At 38.2% G+C, this 23,037-nt stretch overlaps 1 protein-coding gene across 2 annotated transcripts; it reads right to left on the reverse strand.

Annotated features, from left to right (window-relative positions):
• Nucleotides 1-773: 773 nt before the first annotated feature.
• LOC18096150 (protein SPIRRIG) lies at nt 774-19,817 on the reverse strand. Of its 2 annotated transcripts, XM_024595095.2 has the most exons (19): nt 19,087-19,817; nt 17,788-17,857; nt 17,576-17,661; nt 16,632-16,767; nt 16,476-16,532; nt 16,017-16,190; nt 15,624-15,815; nt 15,419-15,484; nt 14,288-14,402; nt 12,918-14,092; nt 12,065-12,764; nt 11,848-11,950; nt 10,669-11,765; nt 8,897-10,547; nt 5,709-8,765; nt 3,713-4,021; nt 3,324-3,630; nt 3,021-3,167; nt 774-2,467 (listed from the first exon to the last, which is right to left on the reverse strand). In XM_024595095.2, the coding sequence occupies exons 1-19, from the start codon at nt 19,251-19,253 to the stop codon at nt 1,289-1,291; spliced, it is 10,788 nt and encodes a 3,595-aa protein (XP_024450863.2). In that variant the 5' UTR covers nt 19,254-19,817; the 3' UTR covers nt 774-1,288. The 2 variants fall into 2 exon arrangements, with proteins under 2 accessions (XP_024450863.2, XP_052306742.1); XM_052450782.1 differs by lacking the exon at nt 16,476-16,532.
• Nucleotides 19,818-23,037: the final 3,220 nt, after the last annotated feature.

A 23,037-nucleotide genomic window follows, 5' to 3' on the forward strand; every position in this document is an offset into this window, starting at 1 on the left:
TTTGGAGCTGTGCAGATGTTGTAGGGATGTAGTAGTAACAGTGTGGAATCGTCGTAGCCATTGCATGTGATACGATAATGATTTAGGGTGATTTCGGTGTGGTATTTTTTGAGGTTGAAAGCCAACCCAACTCTACATCAGCCCACAACCCATTATTTATTTCCCAGCGTCAGCATGAGAATTGAAGGAGGTATGGAGGATATAGGAATATAAGGCATAAGCCCATGAACAAGGGAGACCACCTTTCATTTTTAAGAATTTGTTTTTGTTTCGTTTCTTATTTAATTTAATTGCTGCCTTTTCCTCCTAATTTTCATTTATGGCCGTCTTGTGATATTTTCTTGTCCCATACCGTTTCAGCAAAAGAGCTCCTGCCCCGCGCTAATATGACAGCTGAAAAAACCCGATCAAATCGACTCGACAAACCAGAGAAAAAACTCATCACAACAGCATATTCCCTGTTACCCATCCTATCTGAGAATAGGCATGCTGCATTTGATGGCAGTCTAACATTGGTTTCAATGAAAACAAACTAACGCAATGCAGGAGATATCTCACAGCCTAGACCAGGGATTGGCTCCTCCATTCTTTTCCTTGATAAATGATATCCATTCATTAAAAATAAAAATAAAAAAACACACTCGGGATGCTACAATTACAAGGACAAGAACCAGGTTTCAATTCACAGAAACCTATTTTGTTTAAAATCAACAAGCTTTGCGGACTGCATTTCAATAGCCAAGAAACATCACCCATATACGAGCTAGCATCGCTTCTCAACAAGAAAGGGGCAGTGAAGCCCCGTTGCACGGCACTATGCAAAAAAAATTAAGCCGGAGAATACAAAAGCCCAATCAACTTGGATCGAGTTCCAGTCCTGGCCAGATGGTTTCACAACTCTCCATTACTGGCACGGTTTTCTTCTATACAACTTCATTACACACTGTCGGCAATTCCATTTATGTACACTAAAAAATGTTTTCGCCTCGTAACCAGGGTACAACAAGAAGCAAGGGTCCACTTTCCCTTCTCAATCGGAAGCCTGGCACGGCATTCTTCATGCTTGCCAGGAATTAAACATTTATCAGACATCTATATCTTTCCTTTTGGTGTCCTGTTTCAATCCCAGGCCAGCCCTGCCGCCTTCTTCTTCTTCAATGTATTATGAACACAGAATCCCCCTTTTCCTTTGCTGAGGATGGCACACAAAACCCACGTAGGATTTCGATAAATAATAAATAGCTGCCACGAGCTGAAACAATCACGCTTAAATCAGTATTTCCCCTCCTCACCCCTGATTAGATGAAGCCATCAAGCTCTGATCTGGCAGTGTCCAGGAAAGCAAATGCCCGCCAGAATCCCCACTAAGTAACTGCTTCAGGTCGCTTGTGAGATGAAGGGAAGTAACCGGATGTTTATGAAACTTCAGTACTTTGTGGAGAAGTAACCTGTACTCTGGTACCTTATCACCTAGATTTAGCCCACCGGTTGAACTGCTGATAAATTTACTCAAGGCACTCACTTGGTTGGAGCAGTGAACCATTTGCCACACCTTAACTGCCCCACTCTGGTGACCTGTCACATACCAGTTTGTGTCCAGCCAATCGGAAAATGTACAACTCGTCACTGAGAGAATAGAATCAGAAGGAAGTTGGGATGTGTTGATCACAGCAAGGCAATCCCCATTGATGCTCCAGACAGCAAGCAGAATTCCAGCTGCTGTCATGATCTCACCAGTCAAGTCATTCACATAAATTGCTGAAATTGGCACAGGAAACTCTGGTAGCTGCCTAACAAAAACCAAGGAGCTGAGGTCCCATACAATAACCGTGCAGTCATCAGAGCCACTTAAAATCAGCATGTAAGGCTGGCTAACATGAAGGCATGTGATTTTGGCCGTGTGTCCACAAAGTGCATTCTCCAACTGCAGATTTTGCAGAACGCGTGGACCATCCTTGCTGATTCTCCAAACGCAGAGTAACCCATCATCGGCTCCTGTAACCAAGATTTGACCATCATGACTAGCACTAGCACACTGAATCTGGCTGCTGCCCCCATGAAGATTCTCATGTGTTGAGAGCAGTCTATCTTGATCATAGCTCATAAATCTCAAGCTACGATCTGGGAAACCCCATGCAACATATTTGTTATATGTTGTCGGTTTGAGCAAACTGTTTGTGCCTGCCACAAGTATTTTCTCGTGAACAGTCACAATCTGGGTAATGGCAGATGAGCTCTTGCGTATTTCATATGGAACAAGGTGGGAGGAATACTTGAGTGGATGTGGAATCCTTCTATCAGAACGTCTTTTCACATGGGGCTTGAGGAATAGCTGCTTGGGTGTCTGCCCAAAGTGATTGATTTGTGCTAGAATGGAGGCTTTCATTGCAGGATCTGTAACCGAGTCTATGTCTACGCTCCCCTCATAAGTGTAATGATAGAAAACATTCACAGCTTCTTCAGCTGCCTGTCAATTATGCAAGGAAAATATTAGATCATAAACAGGACGAGGCGGAGACTGATCCAATCACCCAAAGAAAAGAGTTGAAAAAAATATGGGCCAATGATGAGTTAAATCATCAAAATGGATGGCACATCCTGGTGTAAAAGTTGCACTTCCAAAGTAGTTTTAGCAGTGGAGTGATATATATTATTTTTTTGGGGTTGGGGGGGTAGCTAACCATGCAAACACAGAACAATTGCGCTGGAAGAAGCATGATCTTCGTCAAACAAAACAGTGAAAGCCATCAACAGTAAATAGACATCTAATAAAAGTAATCAATTTAAATATCATGTAAACATTGGACTGAGGTTTATTCTGCTGATCTGTCACCACCACTGATTTGCTACTGGACTTTCAGGGGTTACATTTCAGAAAGGTAAAACAGAATGAACAGCTCATTCGGAAGTACACGGTAGAAAAAAATCTATATTTTTTACAGTTGTTTTTCATGGATCTGGATGTGATTGACCTGCAAAAAGACAACATAGTTTTCTGACATAAAGAATGTTGAACGTACCTTCCCTCTCTGTTTATATCCAAAAATGAGATCTATCCAATGATGAAGATTTTCTGAAACAAAATCAGATTCCAGCGCTTCTCTGTGCTTCCTAATGAACTCTCTAGCACTGCCTTTCGCCCAAGGGGGTAAGACAACATCACCGACCTGACAATAAAAAAAAAAAACCATGCATGCTTGCAATTTTTAATGGCTGGAAAAGGAATATAATTTTTTTTTTTTGGATCACAAGTTCTTTCCCAGCAAATAATCAAACAAATAGATTAGGCAAAAGTAAATAAATTTGCACTATTAGAAACAAACCTTCTCTCCTGATTGTTTCTCTCCCAAATCAAGATTGAACCTGTTCTCCAGAAATTCTGGTATGTAGAAGAATTCTGGAATCAATTCCTTGACATCAGACGTGTTTCCTTTACCTGCTGCACTTAACCAAGTATCTCGAATACCGTTGAAAAGACGATCAGCATGATCGAATTGACCACCCTGCAGCTTCTGATTCTCTACACTGAATGGTGGAAGGCGTAGAAGGTAGAAGAGAACAATTCCAGCACTAGAATAGTGAGAGCCATAATGAAATTTTGGAACCTCTGGATCATCCCAGGTCTCGTATCTGAATAGAAAACCAAAAAGGTAAATGACAGAATAAATGGAAAGCAGTGAAAATAATCAGTACTATACACATGAGGACTAACCTTTTCCTAAATTCCTCTTCTCCCTCTTGTGTCTGACAACCCATTGGTTTCTCGAGCTTACGAAATGATTTAGGATTGGACAAATCCAGATTTTCACTCTCATAATCAGAGAGAACCCATGGAAACACTGGATATTGGGTCAGATCACTGTATCCTCTACCAGCCAAGGTGTTGAGATGCATGAGATATTGGAAATTACTAATTTCTCCATTTTGCCACCTTTTAGAGAAGGATTTAGCCATTATCTTAAATAAGCGGCTGCCCTCATTACTTTCTTGTTTTACTGATCCAGAAATTGTAGTGTCCAACCTGAATCGAGAGAGAAAATTGTGGATTAAGCAATATTCAGTTCAAATATTCTGAGAAAGAAGCATCCAGCAAGGTCCATAGCATCAGTACGTGAGCAACATAAATATAATTGTGTCATCTTATTATCATTCTAAGATACCTGTATTAGCATATCCATGAAATTACAAACGGATGGAAAGAGGAATTAGGGAAGAGAGAAGGGGAAAGGGGGAGATAAATAGAGAAGAGTAGCAATAGATAGGAAAACAATAACCTCAAATATCAATGTGATTCCTCAGAGATTCAACTTTCAAATAGGAAATATAATAAAGTCCAAAACAAAACAAAACAAAACTCATATTCATAATTGATGCTAAAAAACATAATGAACCATAAAAACTTGATTTGCGAAACAAGAAGCAATATAAACTTAAATAATATTTCTTCTTTTCAGAAGATGAAAGATTTTTAAAATCTTCCTTTCAGTCACTACCAAATTGCATGCATAAACTACATTAGCAGTAGACATCAGATAAAAATCTATTTTCAGAGCTGCTTACTTCAGCCTCAGAGGATGGAATGAAGGGAGGGGAGTGGTGAACCACAACATCACACAGAAATCATATCTTGAGAATATGTTGATCTATCTAGATGTATTTCCCAAGTGTAGAAGGGATCTTAAGTAACATTTGAAAATGGAATGCAGAAACACTTCGGGATATTTTCCAATGCCACAGAGAATCGGTAGTGCAGTTGATGAAGCAGTTTCACCACTCTAAAGCAGCTGTATTCATTTAATAAAGACCTTTTTTCTTTTGTGCAATGCAGCTCATCTTTAATTACACAGAGATTCAGTCAGAGTTGTCAAGCAACCTGAAAAAAAGTGCTGCATCTAACTCTTTACTTAGGGGTTTGGTTTTTTTTAATCCATCCATCCATCCATTATTGTTATTATTATTATTTTGGCTGGCAAGGGCCATGCAAACATAAATCCTTGATAAAACTGTTCAACCTGCATTCCATTGTGATGACACCTACCAACATGAAACCTACGGACATGTGCTAGAAACAACAACAATCAAATGATGAAGAAAAAATCCATGGTATCAATCACTGAAAACTCAATTTGCTGGATAAATAAACAATACCTTGACTTGGATTTCTAACAAGGGTGCTATATATAAGTATTCAAGCTATTACAAAGTAGAAAAACCAGAAGCAAGCAAAACAGAAAAACCACCTAACTAGGAAGTAGAACTAAATCTTTACTAAGCTAATACAACTACTACATAGAAAATATTAAAATTCCTAAAAACTAGAAAAAAAATCATGAATGATAAAAAAAATTCAAATATCAATCCTATCAAGACTGGCATTGTGACATCAAATGTTAAAAGCTTGCTCTCTAACCTTTTTCTGTTCATGTGCACCAAGACATGAAGGATCATGCTCAACCCTTACAAGATAAACAAGAATTATTTTCCAACTCCTAAACACTTGAAAAATCTAATATAACAACATACATTCAGCATAAAATAATCGATACACAGCTACAGCATAACATTCACATACAACACGTGAAGCATAAAAATTTATACTTGGTCAAAAAATAATTGGCAGATGCAATTACTAGTTAATGGCAAGTATGCACAACCACAAAACAATCATGAAAGAAAAATTCAAAAGCAATGAGTAGTAGAATTCATACATGCTATTCCTTGGAAGGTTCATGGCAACCAGATTTTTGAACACTTCTTCTCTCTCCTTTTTGTGGAACACAAGTAGATCGTTGCATCCATCCATGCTGAATATCTCAACAGCAACAGGTCGGAGCTGGTAATCACGTTTCAGAATCTCATGAACACTGTTGAGCTTCCACATATGCCAGGGATGGGGTAAATTACCACTAGTACACACTTTCTCCTTGCCCCATGCACCACCATTGTAGGCCCATGCCCTTCCACCAATACATGCCTTTGCTGTTGTGCTCCAGGACGAAGTTGACTTGGACTGGAAATCAGCACTGCCTGTAACATCCTTCTTTACACCCAAAGCCTGATCAATAACAGAGAGTTCATCCTCACATTCTTTTTCACAAATACACTCAGAATCGTCGATGTAAAAGTTCTCGATTATGTATAACGAAAGTTCCCCTATCAAAAATATACCATCATGCTTGTCCAAACCCACAACTCGCTCACAGTTATATTTCAATCGTATCTTTTCGTGAGGTTCCAAATATGGTCGGATCAAATATTCACCATTATCATTTAGTCCTTTATCTGATTTATCTTCCATGATTATGATTTCATCTGCTTTATTTGACAATGATTGCATTGGAGTTCCAACGTCAGATTTTTCTTGTATGCTCTCTGACATTGGGACAGAAACAGCACTAGACTTGACACCAAACTCAAGTGCTGAGTAAAGACTTGCTTCATTCATGCTACTAGCTCGATCATCATTCCATCCATTTCTAGCAGAATCTTCCCCTTTCACATCATCTGATTCTTTAAAAAATTCACCATACATCTCACCACCCATGCCATTTTGTTTGGCACCATCAGTTAAAAGATGAAAAAATGATTCAGTGCAAGTATCAGAAGCATCAGCACCACCCTCGTATTTTCCTTCGGACAGATCTGCTTCTCCCAACTCAAACTGTCCATCAAGAACATTTTGGATGGTGTCAACCCTCAATTTGCAGCGCTCAAGCTTTTTGCGCATCCTGTATGGACCTTCAATGGGACAAAGCTGCCACTCAGGATCTTCAGTTGCAGAGGATTTCTGCAGTGGGATTATTCCACGCTCATGTACAAGTTGTTGAAGAAGGGTTTGCCACTCACTTTCAGCATGGAGGACCCATCCATACTTATCTTGGCGGACAACTCGTAACTCAGTAGACATTGCATCACGAAGCATTTCCAAAGCATATCTTCGTTCATTTACCTGTTCCCAATGTTTTTGGTCTGACTTCAAAATATCACGTGATCTTCTCCCCATTTCCCTCCTACGACGACCCTCCATACCTTTAATTCTCACTCCTGGAAATTTTGCTGATCCAGCAATACACTGAACCCACATAATGGCTGCACACTGCTCCAATACTTTGTTGACCATCAGCTCAGAACTCCGTAGCCACTCAAAGAAATTAGATAAACTTCCAGTCAATAATTTGTCAAAACCACCATGCAGTGCATCCATGTGCTGCCCTTGATTTGGTTTAGAGACAAGCAAGTCTTCTAGTGCAGCCCTGCGAAGCACCAGCAGATACTTGACAATATCTACTGCCATGTTCTGAACATTTCGCCTTTGGTCACGGAGAAGAGATACTAGATTTACACAAAGACAGCAATTCAAATCAGTATCAACATTGCTGGGACAGAGAATAACGCGCTTGTGAGCAACTAGCAACTGTAAAACCGTGCAGATATCAATTCCTGAATCTTCTTGTGAAGAATTGGAGGATAATTTTTTCTTGGGCTCAATAAGTGAACCTAGGCATGAAAGAAGACCATCCTCTCCAATGGTGGCCAAAAATGATGGAAAAAAACAATACATTATCATTCGATTTGTGTTCCTAAGTAGTGAATTTATATAAGTATCAAGTTGCCTGCTTCCTCTTGTAATAGATAACAGACTCTTTCCTGCAGGAGCTGCTTCTTCAATGCGACCATCTTTGTTTGCCAACTGTAACAATGACAACAAGAACTCTAGAGTTTTCAACACACCAGCAGGTTGAGGAAAGGCACCCATATAGACACGGTCTACTATCATCCAGCTTAATGATTCCAAGTTCGAGGTCCATCGAATTTTGTCTAGCTTTTTCTCATCTTCCTCATCATCACGCAAAAGACGCCTTTCCACAAAGTTCATCAGTCTGCTAAGGCACAAACCCTGGAAAACTAAAACTGATTCAGCATCAACATATAAAGGTACTGTTTCCAAGATGCCCTCTATAACCTGTGCTGCTTTAATCTGCTCAGTGATAAAATCAGAAAGAATTTCTGCAATGAAATCTAACATGGCAGTCGCTCCTGCAGAACAAGGCCCCCCCCCATAGCCAGAATCATCTATTTCAAGGAGAATCTTTGAGCTAATTGCCAAAAATGAGTTTGCAGAAGATGGCCCTTGGGAACTTGACTTCAAGCCTGCAGATGGATCGAATTCACTAACAGACATAGAAGACTCCATGGAAGGAGTGGCTTGTAAAGAAGCTTTGTGTTCATTGGGGGACGCATTGCCAAGCCAAGATGACAATGGAACAGCCGGAGATGAAGATGGTGTGAGGGGAATTCTTGAACTTGACTTCTCAGATATAATAGGAGAATCTGGTATATTAAGAGAAGCTGAACTCTGGGATTCTGCCTGTCGAAAGGAATGCATATTGCCATCAACATTATGGATATTGAATTCATTTGAGCTAGAGGTGGCAGAAACCAGGTCAACATTATCCCCATCCAAGTTCTGGAAAGGTGGGACACCTTTGGCTGATTTTTTCAATTCCTCATGCGAATTAGAGATGCCAATCTCTGTTTTAACATCAGCCAAATCATTTAGGGACATGGGCATATCTTCAGAACTTGTACTTGCATGCCCCTGAGGGAAGCTTCCAATGCTAATGGAGGTCTTTGCAGATTTTTCTTGTTCAAGAGGTAAGCTAGAGAACGTATTTTGAGAACTGCTGGTATCATCACAATCATTCAAGTCCTTTTCTTCTGCCTTATCAGAAAGCTCTTTCACCATCATCACTGCATAAGCAGCCCTGCAAGAAAAACAAGGCTCATCCAATCACAGTACTGCTAGAGTAATTAAAATTGGAAATAAGTAGTTCCAAAAATGTCAACGTGGCATCCAGAAAAGAGGATACAGATTGCAGGGTGTCTGAAAACAAACCTAATGCAAGAAAAATAAAGGTCGATGCAGCTTTCAAGAAATTCAGGCCTTCTGCAAACAGCTGAAAAGGGAGGACACATCTTTGCAAGATCAACCATAAATCTCAGGACTGCAGTTGCAGCAGCAGGAGCTGATGCCTCACCTCCCATTAAGCGTGCTGCATATGTCTTATGCATCAAAGCTTCACCTTGAAGCTCTCCTGTCATGTCTGCATTTCCTTCCACAAGCTCTGCAACAAGGCTAGCACCAACCTGGGAAAGATTGCCAGTTTGATGAGCAAGCATTGACTGCCTGCTTAACCTATCAAATGTAGATTTTGCCATCGCAACCACTGATTCCAACAGTTCCACGTACTTCAACTCCACATAGCTTCCATCACTTGGAATAAGGGCATGAAAATCTAGCATGCGCACTTCTGGTAGTCTGGGGTACACAGGCTTTCCAAATACCAGACAAAACAAAATATAATATATATCAGGAGAATCATAAAAACTAGGAAGCACCCGCATTAGACCCTGATAACCACCACTTGTGCGAAATTTAAGAGCAAATGTGGGAGAAGAAGCAAGTGAAACACCAAGAAGGGTCATGATCCACCTCATGCTTGTAGGATGGACAGCTTCATCAAGAAAATACGTTACCAGTTTTGATGACACAATCTTATGCCACTGCTCAAGTAACTCGTCTGATTTGATAGTTACTTGTAGATCAATAAGCATCTCTAGGAGCATATTCCTTACAATTACATGCTTACCCATAGACTCTCGCACTATTTGATGCCTTAGTTTCAGTTCAGGTGGATCAAAAGTCATAATCACAAACCTTACCACATTCTCTAGTTCAGAAGCCAGAAATCCATCTTCCAAAATGACCCCAAGCAACACCACTAATTTCTCCAATACAGGAACTTCAACATCACCACGCTGCAACGTGACTAGCAAATGCTGAACAAGGTTTATTCGACGCAGAACCGTAAGGTTGTGACTCCTGTACCAATGCATGGACACCAAATGCTCCAGAAATCCTAGAAGTGCAATTTGAATTGAAACTGGGGCAGTCACCCACAAAGTCCAGTCCAACAAGACATGCTCAACCATATCTGCATTTGACAAGACAATACAATTTGAAGTTTCAACTAGCACATCAGAATTCTCTAGCTCAGAAATATGGCTAAATGAATCTTTTGGCACAGAAAAATCATCCATGTCCCCATGAGATCCAACTGAAGAAATCTCATCACGAAATTTTGACAAGCTGAGCACCTCAAAGCTAGTTTCCTGCATAAAGGTGGCTGGTAATAAAGTAGCTTGCCTGCGTTCCAACTTCTTTGGTTCAGAAAATGAAGCCTCACAAGCAGCAATTTGAAAAAAAATCTCAAGTGATTGCATGTCAAATAATGACATTCTACGACGCAGAAACAGAGCAAGCAAATGGTATCCCCTATATTTTTTCATATCTTTCACATTCTGGGGATTCTGATGAAGTGCACAGGCAAGCAACGTCAAAGCCATGTGAAGCATATCCCTGGTTTCAGCAGCTTCGACAAGGGCCAGGACAACAGCCATACCACCTACAGGACGGATTGCATCACCAATTACAGATTGCCTACAAACATAGATGTCTCCGTGAAGGCGTCCAAATCGCGGGATACCTGAAGCAAAAATAAAAGGAATGACCAAGGGGGGAAGGAGGGAGCGCAGGAGCTAATATGGAACAGCCCCCAACTCTACATAAATTGCTTGAAACATAAAATCCAGATTTTATTCACTCACCCCCGATAGGAGAGGCAGCAGCCGACATAGGATCAACCAGATTGAGCAAGGAGAATACTCCAGATGCTAGAACGGATTCAGTACATGTTCCATCAAATGCAAATATAAGTTTCTTTCCAGAAAGCTGCAATGAGAGGTTTCCTAATCTCTCCAAATCCCAAACAATCCCACTACCATCTGCTTTAGAATCCCCCTGCTTGTTAGTACTTTCGAGCTTCGGTGTAGCCAATGGCAAGTCAGCATCTAATGAATCCAAGATGGCCATACTACCACCGCTACAAGCCTGGTTAGGGACAAAACGTAGAAGGTCTGTGTCTTGGAAGAGCCCTCTGTATCCCCTACCAAGAATGTACATGAAACATATACACCCTGATGTAAGCACCTCCTCAAAAAGGTAGCAAGAACGAAGTTTCCACGTCAACTTGCTAACTTTCGCACAATTTTGTGGTGTCCCAATGGTGACCTGCAAGGGTTTTCCAGCTGGGGATGGTGAATATCCTAGTTTCCCTGTGTGTTTTAGCTTTCCATTGAGGTACACATTTGCAACACTAGTTTGAAATAGTCCAGCAAGAGCATTTGGTTTGCTATGAACAACAGCAAGGTGATGCCATCTGCCTTCTTCAAATTCTAATCCAGAAAAAGATAAGGCACTAGAGTTGCTAGTAGCAAGGGTTAGAACACCATCCTCCTGAAGATAAAGTTCTGCATAATATGTGCTATCATCGCTTGCCATACCAACAGAAAATATACGGAGAATATGCTGCCCATTAGAACTACTACGCCTTTTGGAAGGGCCAGCTTTTGATGGCTCTGTGTCCTTTACTTGTGATTTCAAGAAATGTCTAAACTGGAACCAACAAACAAATGAATAACCTGCAGAAGGAGGCCAGGACCTTTCTCCCAGAGACACCTGAACAGCAGCATGGCCAATCTTACTCATGTCCATCTCGACAAATGGTGCCAAAGATACATTTTCTGAGGCCATATCTTCCATGAGAATCAACCTCTCCATCATATCAACAAGAATATGACCTGACTTCATAAGCCTCATTTGCAGAATGTATCTAATAAGCAGTCTGAGTTCTGATGCAGATAACCTATCAGAAAAATATAAACCTTAGTTTCTAGGATAATCATTGTCAAGTAAATAACCACACATTGTGTTCTCCAGAGACATACCTATATGCACCAAGAACTTCCACAATCTTCAGTGTGTACAAAAGCAAAGGAGATGAGCCTGGAAGGAATGGATGGATTGTCTCCAACAGAAGCTCCACACAGTCTACACAAGTGATTGGGGGGGGGAGTTTAGCTAGACATGCAAACATGCAGACAAAAGAATAATAAAGACAATCAATAAAACAGGAGGGATTGCAAGAAAAAATTCATTTCGCACCTACAGAGGTGAGGTTTTCCTGGTTAAAGGGTCCAGCATGAGCAAGCCTTTCTATAAGGTTCAGTACTTCCAACTGCATTTTGGGAGTGAAGAGCAACAATAAGCGGATCAGAACTCTAACAGCGGCAGCATTGTACACTCGTTCCTTATCAGGATTAAACAAACCTGATGGACTAGTTAAAAGAAAACCAGCTGACCCAGATTCAATCATATCAGTTGGCAAAGCACTGTCTGGAGACAAGAATGGTGGAAGCACGATTTCAAGAGCAAGCTCTGATAACAACTGTATGACTTGCTTTTCACATTCCACACAAAGCAAGCCAGACTCGGATAGAAGATCATAAAAGGTGTGGGATGATATAATAGCATGCAATTTTGTCCTGTTAATGGCATTATCACACACTGCAGCTGTCATCAGGCGCAGGAGGTATGTGAACACCTTCATGTAAACCTCTAAAGAAGATTCTTCTGTCTGTTCTCCATCACCTTGGAAACTGTGGAGTGTGGTCAGCATAAGAGAAAACCCAGTGGCTTCACCAAAGACCCTCTGAGCTGAAGTATTCACACCCAGTATGCGCCACAAGGCACCCATTGTGTCACATTTTGCATCACTTTGAAGCCTATACTGATGTCCCATGCTGCTTGTAACCATTCCGCTTTTGAGAACCTCAACAAGCAAACCTAGTTCTTCAGGATGAGCCTGGTAAATAAAAATCGAATGTTTCTTTTGGCATGAGCTTCTGAAAACTATTGGGGATTAATAAGAAAAAGAATTCAGTTATACATGCATGAGAGCATGCAAATCTATTATGACTATTCAAACATTTAACAGTTTCGTAGCATGCTCACATACCTGTGCAGTATCTTCAGTGATCAAACATGACAATATCCGGAGAACCCCAGGACGGTGAACATTAGACACAAGAAAAGGAAGAACGATGGTCACACCATTAGCTGATCGAAATGATGCTTGACTGGCTTCAGCTTTCTTCACTAAAGAGACCATACAATCCCATGCAACAGATATTGCGCCCTCAATTTCAAAAATAGGGAACTTCCCTGAACCACCAGATTCCATTAGCTTCGGTGAGGAAAGAATAGCATCTTTACTGTCCATGTGTTTCTTGAAACTACTTGAGCTAGATTTTCTTTCTGACTGACTAGGACTAACAGTTTGCTGTTCTAGACCCAAAATAAACTTGTGCTGCTTCAGATCATCTAACAGAACTTCCAGTAAGCCAACTTCTCGCAGGACTTTTTTGTACTGTTGATCAAAAGATAAAAGTTTCAAAAAGAAAGAGAGTATGGTGTGCTTCAGCTCTGATGCTATCGGTTGCTGCAATAGGCAACAAAGAGAAAGCAACTCTTGCTCGGGAACACAATTCACAACAGTCACAGCATATTCTAGAATTTTCAAGATTATATCTTGCAATGATGGTGGGAAACCAGCCATGTTTAAGATCAAAAGTGGAACCGTCCGTAATTGCTGACACAACTTATAGTTTTCAAGATGACTTGAGAATATCTTAAACATTCTGTTTAATACTTCTGCCTGCAGTACAGCACTGTCTGCCTTTAGGAAAATGTCTTGCAACATCTGGACTGCTTCAAGGTCTTTAACTTTACCGTTGTCTTTCTCCCAATTTTCATCAGCATCACGATCTAAAGATGACATGCGACTTCTGCCATGGCGGGTGTGAGAAGGTTTGGAACTTTTGCCTCCAGGCCATGCCGTAGATTCAGCAGGACCAGTTTGAGATAGATTAACGAGTACATCAAGCAACCTAGATAATGCAGGTGATAACTGAGCTGGTGAAGGGTCTTCTTTTTCTGTGAAATCCTGTCTTCGTTCATCATTCATCACATGAGAAATACCTGCTATACCATCAAAGGCACGAGAAGTCTTGGAATAAAAAGACTGAGAGTCCTGACTTTTTGGCAAAGAGGATAGAACCAATGCAAACTGCACAAGGAACTGATAGCCATGGGCATTATGTATGTCTTCCCTGAGCCTGACACCACCAGCTTCTACAATTCAAAATTGTACAAAAAATAAGCGGTAACATACATATAACAATTTTAGAGCTCAAAATAATCTGAATTCCAGATTATTCTGGAACAATAAATTAATATATTTTACATCTTGTTTCAGCAGTCAAGACCACAGAATTTTGACCCATTGATCTTATGGAATTCAAGAAGTAAAACGTCTGGCCACATTACCCTGTCTGTATGACAATTCCACACATTCAAGTAACAAGTCCACAATGCCCATGGTGTAGGCAGAATCACCACAGTCTGGATTGAAATCTTTAACTGCCATTAAAAGAACTTTTATCTGCACATGAAACAGAGATATCACCCAATGAGCAGGATCTGTAGAAAATAAAACAAGACAACAAACTACACAAGTTATTATAACCAGAAACAAGACACTGACAAGGGTTTTTTGTTCAATAAAAGCTTCACTAGCAAAAAGAATGGCTAAATTCTATGTCATGACTAGAGTAACAACACACTTCCAAAACAAGGTTAGTTTTAGGACAACAAAGGCATGTTTCAAAATTGTCAAGATGTTCAAAATTAGGTCAACAGACAAAAGCCTACAGTACTGTCTCAAAGTTTATTCCAATTGATGACTTCACAGAGAAGGGTATATAGTTAGCTACCAAAGGATATACTGGGATACATCACATGCAAAAGGTTAACGGTACACAATACACTACTAATTCCAGGATGCATTATTACAGGAAAAGCATGAACAGATCACTTGGTCAAAAGTTAAGAGCATGAAATGGATGTACAACTATGATCTCTTGTTGTCTTTGTAAAATGATTTAATGGCGACCCCCTGCAATTTGTCACTTCTTATCCAAAAAAACAAAAAAGAACTGTGGCGAACCAATTGCATGCATTTGCCCTGTGATTCTCATTTCGCATCAATAATCTTCTAGTTAGAACTGCTTGTGTATTACAATTCTGTGGTTTTCATTTGCAGTTCATTTATACCTATATACATGATAATAGAGTTTTTATATCAAGGATTGTCTAAAACCACTTCAATTACTTAATTCAACTAAATAAAAGCAAACTAGAAAAGTTCTAATTATTGTGTCAGCAGATTTTAGACAGATTTAGGTGATACAAACACAAAGTTAACTTTAGTATTGAGAATTGGTAACAACAGCTTAAATCCCAGTAAACTTTTATAGAGAAGCTGCTGAAAAGACCAGAAGGGTCCATCATTCCATATTCTTCAATATAGAAAATGGGACAGATGAAAATGTAGATTACAAGTTAACTACAGTACTGTATGCTTTTCTAATGTAATTCTTATCTGCGTGTTGCCAATACCAGATGGTGTTTGCGTATATATCTTGCAGTGCTTCCATTGTCGTTGACTAAAAGAAGACCAAGTATCTGAAGCAACCAAAAACAGATAGAAGCAGTTTCAAACAGTGAGCCATGAAGCTTGCCTGAATCTCTTTAAGTGGCTATAATTTTAAGATTCATGTGCAGCTCCATTACTGCATTTATGGACCAAAGGCTATACATTTACCTGCATTGCATGCCTATGAAGTTGTATGCTGTGCAGGGGAACAAGACCTTCTTTATACCGAGAAAATATTGTTAAAGACCCATTTGCAACCATCTGAAACAGCGACTGAAGTGAATCATCTTCAATCAAGCTTTGTGCAGCTGAAGGATGACTTGCTAATGCTTTCATAATATGCATTACGCTTCCCTCCACCTGTATGGAAAAAAAGAGAAAAAAATAGACTTCATATGCCTAATTCTAGTCTGTAAATTTTATTTACCTGATCAAGATGACATAAAGGCAAATAAAAGTGTTAGTGTCTGAGATGATATTACACAAGTTTAACCCAAACCATGTCAAACATCATATGGTTAGTAAACACAACCAGAAGAGCTAGCACATAAAAAAATCTACCTCAAGCCGGCGAACTTGCTCTAAAGCACCATCTTGATCTTTTTCAGGTGGAAGTGGTCCTTCACAGTTTGTGAGCTTTTGCCTTTGATTGGCTTCGGTGCTCAGAAGGGCATTAAGAATGTGAATGAGGCAGCATAATATTCCAGAATCAAGGAGAGACTGTTTATCAATAGGCTGAAAAAAAGAAAAAGAAAATTCCTTAAAATGCTTTAGTAAAAGTAGCATGACAACAAGTGTTAGAATTCCCTGTAGTTGACAATATTACTTTCTAGCCTCATTACCAGGCAGCTTAAATAGCCAAACAGTTTCAATCACTCAAAATCAATTTCCATTTACTTTTGACAAGGGACTGCAGATTAGCCAAACACTGACTACAGAAGGAAACAAATATAATTTCAACCCCGAAGCTTTTTGTCTTCTTTATTTTATCTCAAGTTGGTGATTATAAGAGAAACATACCCCGGATACAAGGGCTTCAACAGCAGTTAACAAATTTGAACCGGGACTGATGTCATCCTAAAAAAAAGGCAGGGAGAACATGGCTTCTATTAACAAATTATCAGGATAAAAGAGGAAAGGACAACATTTTGATAAAAGCTTTTAAAAGAGGCAAACCTTTGTAACTTCAGAGAAAAATCTCAACACTTTCTCTACATCCAAAGATCTTGTTTTGCTGCCGATTTTTAATTTATCAATATCGGTTACAAATGCTCTTCCCACGACAAAAGAGAATATATGTGTTTCAACTAGCCTGTGATTCATCAAAAATTGCAAATATCTTCAATCGTGCCAAGAACCATGCAAAGCACTGAAAGCAGAAATCTTATTCAATAAATAAAAACAACTGCCAGAGCTGCTGTTGACATGCATTCATGAATTCATACGAAGCAAGAAAAGTAGGATATCTTATGCAACTGAGAAAATCACATAGATTTGCAAAAACAATTATTGAATGAAATAAAAGGTGGAAGCCAATAGAAACTTCTGTGGATACAAAATAAGTTTCATGGATGATCCTGTGCCTAAAGTTGTTATGAGATCCAAGAAGAGTTATAGTCGCCAAGAGTAGACTGAATTTTTCAGAGGAAACAGATTGAGAAAGTGCAGTTTGAACAATCAGTATGAAAATGCTAGCCAACTCTTTGTTGACAAAGAACTATATTCATTATAGAAAGAGAAATGTTAACTACCAATGTAGAATAAGAAATTCTCCTAAGAGAAAGGGAAAGGATAATAAGAATGGAAAAGGATGTTATAGCGATGACTCTTTTTAAACCACAGACATAGAAACACCTCTAAAGTCACTTAAAGTAGTACATCTAAAGTAAAACTTAAACACTATAATATCCTGTAATTGTTGCCTTGATGTAAATTAATTCTTGAAAATTCAATAATACAGCTGCATCAGATGCGTGGAATAACCACAAACACAGCATGCCTAACATGATCTTTTTAATCCTTCTATTGCAAATGACAATCTTACAAGTACTATGAATTAAATAATGGCAAAAGAAAGCTAAAACCAGTCCAGCAAATCAAAAGTGGAAGACCGTCCATACATGGTGACTAATTGAGCTACATTAGCGTGCTGCTTCACTAATCTACAAAAAACATCTACAGTCAAATTCAAGGCCGTTTCTTTCTCCTGCATAGGCAATGAAAGAGCTATCAGCAATCACTATTTGTTTTACAAGTAATGATAAATTGCGGGAAAACAGTGATGAGATATCAAAAAAAAGGATGGCAAGTAAAAAAGACAGGAATCACGAACTTTTTCGGAGCTGGATGAGCGGAACTCCTCCCAAAATCTCTTGAAGTCCAATTCCAACTCATGTCTATCTCTGCATTTCATAGGGGGGAAAACAGGGAAAGAAAAAAAAGGAACACAAACGTTTACACTGGTGTGAAATGGTAAGCTTGAATGTGGTAATAGATCAGAAACTTACAACATGTAAATCCATATATTTACAACGGTATAGATCATAGAGTAATAAGACTAGATTTAGGGTGGAATATCAAGATAGGAAGATACAGATATGCATTATTGACAACCAGAAAGCTGGTGAATCTTATGATTTAACTTCGCCTAAGTCTGGTAAAATAATGCAAAAGGGTTAAAACTGCTAATTAAAGTTGATAAACTATGGTGAAGCATGAGATCTTTTGAGATTACAAATATTAAGGTTTTCATAGATTCAAGTGCAACTTTATACAGAGACAACTTGATCCTATAAATTCCTGCTATGAACATAGTAACAAAAATTGCAGCATCAGCATCCCTTGTATGATAGAAAAGAAAGCACAAGCACAAGGTATTATCAGTATAGACATTTACTAGAGAGAGGGAAACATTTATGGCGAAAGATCTGCCGGAACTAATCCAAACAATAACAGCATTGCATTTTGAAAGCATTCATAGTCCAGTTATCATTGAGTCAGTGCCCAACACACACCTCGCCAAATGCTAAACCTTGATGCAAATCCTTGCAGTATGAGGTATTCTGGTAACTAATGGTGAACTAAAAGTCACCAGGAAAACAACAGACACAACAACAACCAAGCTTCGATCCCAGAAAATGTCATCATTGCTTACTTTGTAAACTAATACCATCCACGATTCGCCTATTTGAATTATAAAGCTCCTTCATACTAGTTTTGAAAAGAGAGAGAGAGAGAGAGATCATCATCAATTCTACATTAGGCATAGTCTATCACAGTCTTGTTATATCTTAGACCTTTAGAATCTAAAAACTTTATCCATATTTTCCCTAAAAAATAAAATCAATTCAATACATAAATTTGTGCATCGCTACTGGATATTACTAATTTAAGAATGTATTGCTTAATCAAAAACAACAAATCGCCAAGTCGTATTTACAAAACAATAGTCAACAGAGCTCATCTAATCCGCTTACAGATCAAAATTCAAGAGCAGTCAACGCTGATTACGCTTCAATTTCAAATGTGAAACTAAAAACGCACCAAATCAATCATATACTAAACAAATAAATAAGCGATGAACATGTATGATAAATATAAAATATTTTTTAAAAAAGGAAGAGAAAAGAACCTGGAAGGAGATGCAGAGAAGTCTTGGAAAGTGGAAGAAGAGGAAGCATTGTGTGAATAAGCAGGCGATGAAGGAGGAGGAACAGTGGTAGCTGGTGAACTAGAAGATGGAGAGTGAGTTAAACCGACCTTCTCTTTTATATCCTTAAGCAATGTTACCCATTTCATCGTTTTCTCACTTTCAATTCTCTTCTACGATTCCCTCTCATCCGACGACGACGACTGACGGACGACGATTCAATTCAGTTTCACCAGATCCAAAGCCTTGTTCCAGAATATTACAATGCTAATACTGATAAATATCTACAAGGATCTCTATGGCTCTCCTTCCCTGGCTCGGAATTAAAATAATTAACGAAAGAAAATAAATAAAACGAAGAAATTGAATCGATTGAGCTTGAATGGGAGAGGAATGATCGGAGTCGGGATTTATGGGCAGCAAGATCTGGGGGATTTAATTTCTCCGTTCGTGTTTTGTGTCTTGCTGTTTTTACTTAATTTTAAAAAATTTCTAGGGGAAATGTGAAATTTTTTAGCCCTAAAAAACGGGAAACGCGACTTCGGCTATGATTATGAGAAAGTAAACCAGGAAGAAGGAAAAAAAGGATAATAGAATGACGATTATTTTTTATGATTATTATTGTTATGAGTTAATCAAGAAAATTCCTCTCTCTCTACTCGACTGCTGTTTTTGGACGGCCACTCCGCGCCTTGTTTCTCGCTCTATATCTCTCTTTCTTTCCCGTTTTCGTTTCTTTCTCTGCCTACGATAATCATTTTTTTATTATTAATTTGTTTTCTCGCTCTAAAAAAGACTTCCTAAGTCCACATAGAAACGCTGCCTCTCCTCGACCACGTCATCGTGGGATCCACGACGCTCGGGTACTCCACGTGGCGTCTCCAGATTGTCGGACAAGACGTGATTTCCTCTTCGCTTTTGGTCTTTATCATCATTAGTTTGTTTTTAAAAAAAAACAATTAAAAAATTTAAATTTTATTTATTTATTTTAAATTAACTTTTTTAATTTAAATTCTATCGTTTTTATATATTAATATTAAAAATAAATTTTAAAGAATAAAAAATACTATTTTAGTATATTTTTAAATAAAAAAAAATCTTTCAAAATAACCGTAATAACAAACAGGTAGTTTACACTGTAGATTCCACATTGGATTACGAGGGAGGTTCTAAATAAACTTTAAATAGCTGCTTTTGAGGTTCTTTACTGTGCACTAATATTATTTTGGGCGGCATTTGAGTGAATATTGATCGAATCTTTTCCACGTTCCTTAATGCAAAGGCATCTAATGTCGTGAGTCGTGACTATTATTGATTACTGCTCCTTGAGATCTAAATGAGAAGTTAGGATGGATAATTTTCTTTTTTGCAGAGATGTAAAAAAAAAAAAAGCGTGATTACTTAATGTTACTTATGAAGATATATAGTATAATACAGTGATTATTTTAATTGTTTGGTAGATGATAATTTTTTATTAAATTTAGTTAAAACTAGTTATTTGACTTGCAACAACACACTGGATAATTTTTTTTGGCAAAAACAATATGCATATTTTTCCAATATTTTTTTAATTGTAAGAACAAAAACAAATAGATGAAGAACAAAATTGAAAATAAAAATATTTGATTCAAAAATAAAAAAAATATAAGATAATCATGATTAACCTGTCAAATTCATGATTAAGTTCATATATCTATTTAATTATACACCAACAAAGTGTATGGCATCTTTTTATATCAAACAAAAAAAATTAAAAAATATATAGAGATAGGTTACGCGGGGAATTGAAATAAAAATAACCTCAATCTATTTAAAATTTATGATAAAATGAGTTTTTTTCAAGTAAAAAAACTAAAAAAACAAACAAACAACAAAATGATGTATATTAAAAATACATTAAATAAAAAAAAATGAGAGGGGCATGGGCTACTCATTCACCAAACCTATAAAAAAGCTTGGATCGTATGTTAGGCTTGTTAAAGAGGTCTAACCTGTGAGCTAGACATTTAAAGTGAATGATGGATTAACTGCCTTTTAATTTTTTTTAAAAAATATAAATAATTTGTTGTCTTCTAGCATAACCAAGGATTGTTAAAAATTGAAACATGTGTATTTCTTGTTTAGAAATTTGATTTTCAATTGATTTTTTTTTAAAACATTTTAGAGATATTAATAAATCCATCAATAACCTTAAAAAAACATACAAAAACTCGAATTCAATTTGAAACTAGAAATCTTTTCGAACTCATATATTTTTATGCAATTTGAAAGATGAAAAAATTATCTAACTAAAATTTAATTTTTTCATCAAATATAACTTGTTAACAACAATATCAATAATTTTAATGGATGAAATAAATGTCTCTTTATCCACCGTATAAATTCTACGAACACTGAGTTTAAAATAAGCATGATGAAAGGAAAGGTGTTAGGTAGATCGAGTGATTCTACAATACGTTGTTTCCACTGGCTCATATTTTCTTCCTATCAAACTAAGCGGACTAGAAATGTTAGGTGAATAGAGGGCGATGTTTTTTGTTTTGTATCCTAGAAACAACCAGGGCCGCCGCTTGTCAAAGATGAAAGGAGGCCATAAATAACCATCTAGGTGGTGGCTCAATGATAAGAGTTTGAGATCAAGAGGTTTGCTCCCTCTGTGATCTCAGGTTCGAGCCCCGTGGTTGCTCATATGATGGCCATTGGAGGCTTACATGGTCGTTAACTTTAGGGCCCCGTGGGATTAGTCGAGGTGCGCATAAGTTAGCCCGGACATCCACGTTAAACTAAAAAAAGAAGGAGGCCATAAATTCGTAGCTCTACCACACTCATATCGAGCAAACCTTATACTAGCCCCCCAGCTATTATTTTTTTCAATTGAGTCATCCAACTGCTAATCTTATCAATCAAGTCCCCATGTACACGCTTTTCATCGACCAGGTTCTTCTATCAAAGTAATTAAAGATAGGAGAAAAAAAACAATACATTTGGTCATTTACTAGTCATGCCCTCTCCAACAGATCATAATTTTCCAAAATCCTAGACGCGAAACACCCAATTTCTTCATTCATCCAGCACGTGCAAGAGCATTGATCGGAATATGAAACCGCTTTGATCGTGCCTTGAATGTCCCTAACTTGTTTTGATCGAAGAAATATAACCAGCATGCTCGCTATCCTAAGTAGCTTGGAGACTTAATTAAAAGGAATGTATGGTTGGGGACTGAACCGAGGTCTGCTCGAAAGAAATCAAAAGGTCAACGACTCATTGCCGGTGAGTGGCTGGGTGCCAAATTTCCCAGTCCATGAATTACACCTGGTAAACTCAGCAGGATAGTGATTACTTGAGACTTTTCTGCTAGTTGACGTGTGATCGTAGGAAAAATGTGGTGGTGGTGGAGGCGGACCTAAATCATAGTTGCCACAAATAATATTATGATTATAGTAGTGGCACTAAATTATCTCATCTGATGGTAACAAACTATACCAGTCCAGCAAGTTATCCAGAGACCCAATCAATTCGAGGTATTGATTGACCAAAATTTTAAAATATAAATATAAATTTATTTTTTATTATTTTAGTTAATAAAATTAATAAAACTCAGGTTAATTTATTGAATTTATTAACCCGGTTAAAACCAAGCTATTCGTCACTTGACTTTTTCAAAAAAATTCGGTACATTGTTTTATTTTTTTTTAAAAAAATGGGGTTAACGTGATTTTAATTTTGCCACTGCCCGAGTAAAGTTCTGATGCTAGGGCGAGACTCGCCTAACGTGAAACGTGTGCGGCGTTGACATGGTAGTTCACGTGTAGATTTTTATGTTTTTAATTCCGGACCGTGACAAAATCAATCCACTTGGCATCTCCGTGAAGTGAAATATGCTCCGCGAAAGGGCGCTCTCTTCAACATTTGATAATCCAATGGGCAATTAAT

Source organism: Populus trichocarpa, chromosome 2 (assembly GCF_000002775.5).
Source record: "Populus trichocarpa isolate Nisqually-1 chromosome 2, P.trichocarpa_v4.1, whole genome shotgun sequence".
In the NCBI taxonomy this organism is placed as follows: Eukaryota; Viridiplantae; Streptophyta; class Magnoliopsida; order Malpighiales; family Salicaceae; genus Populus; species Populus trichocarpa.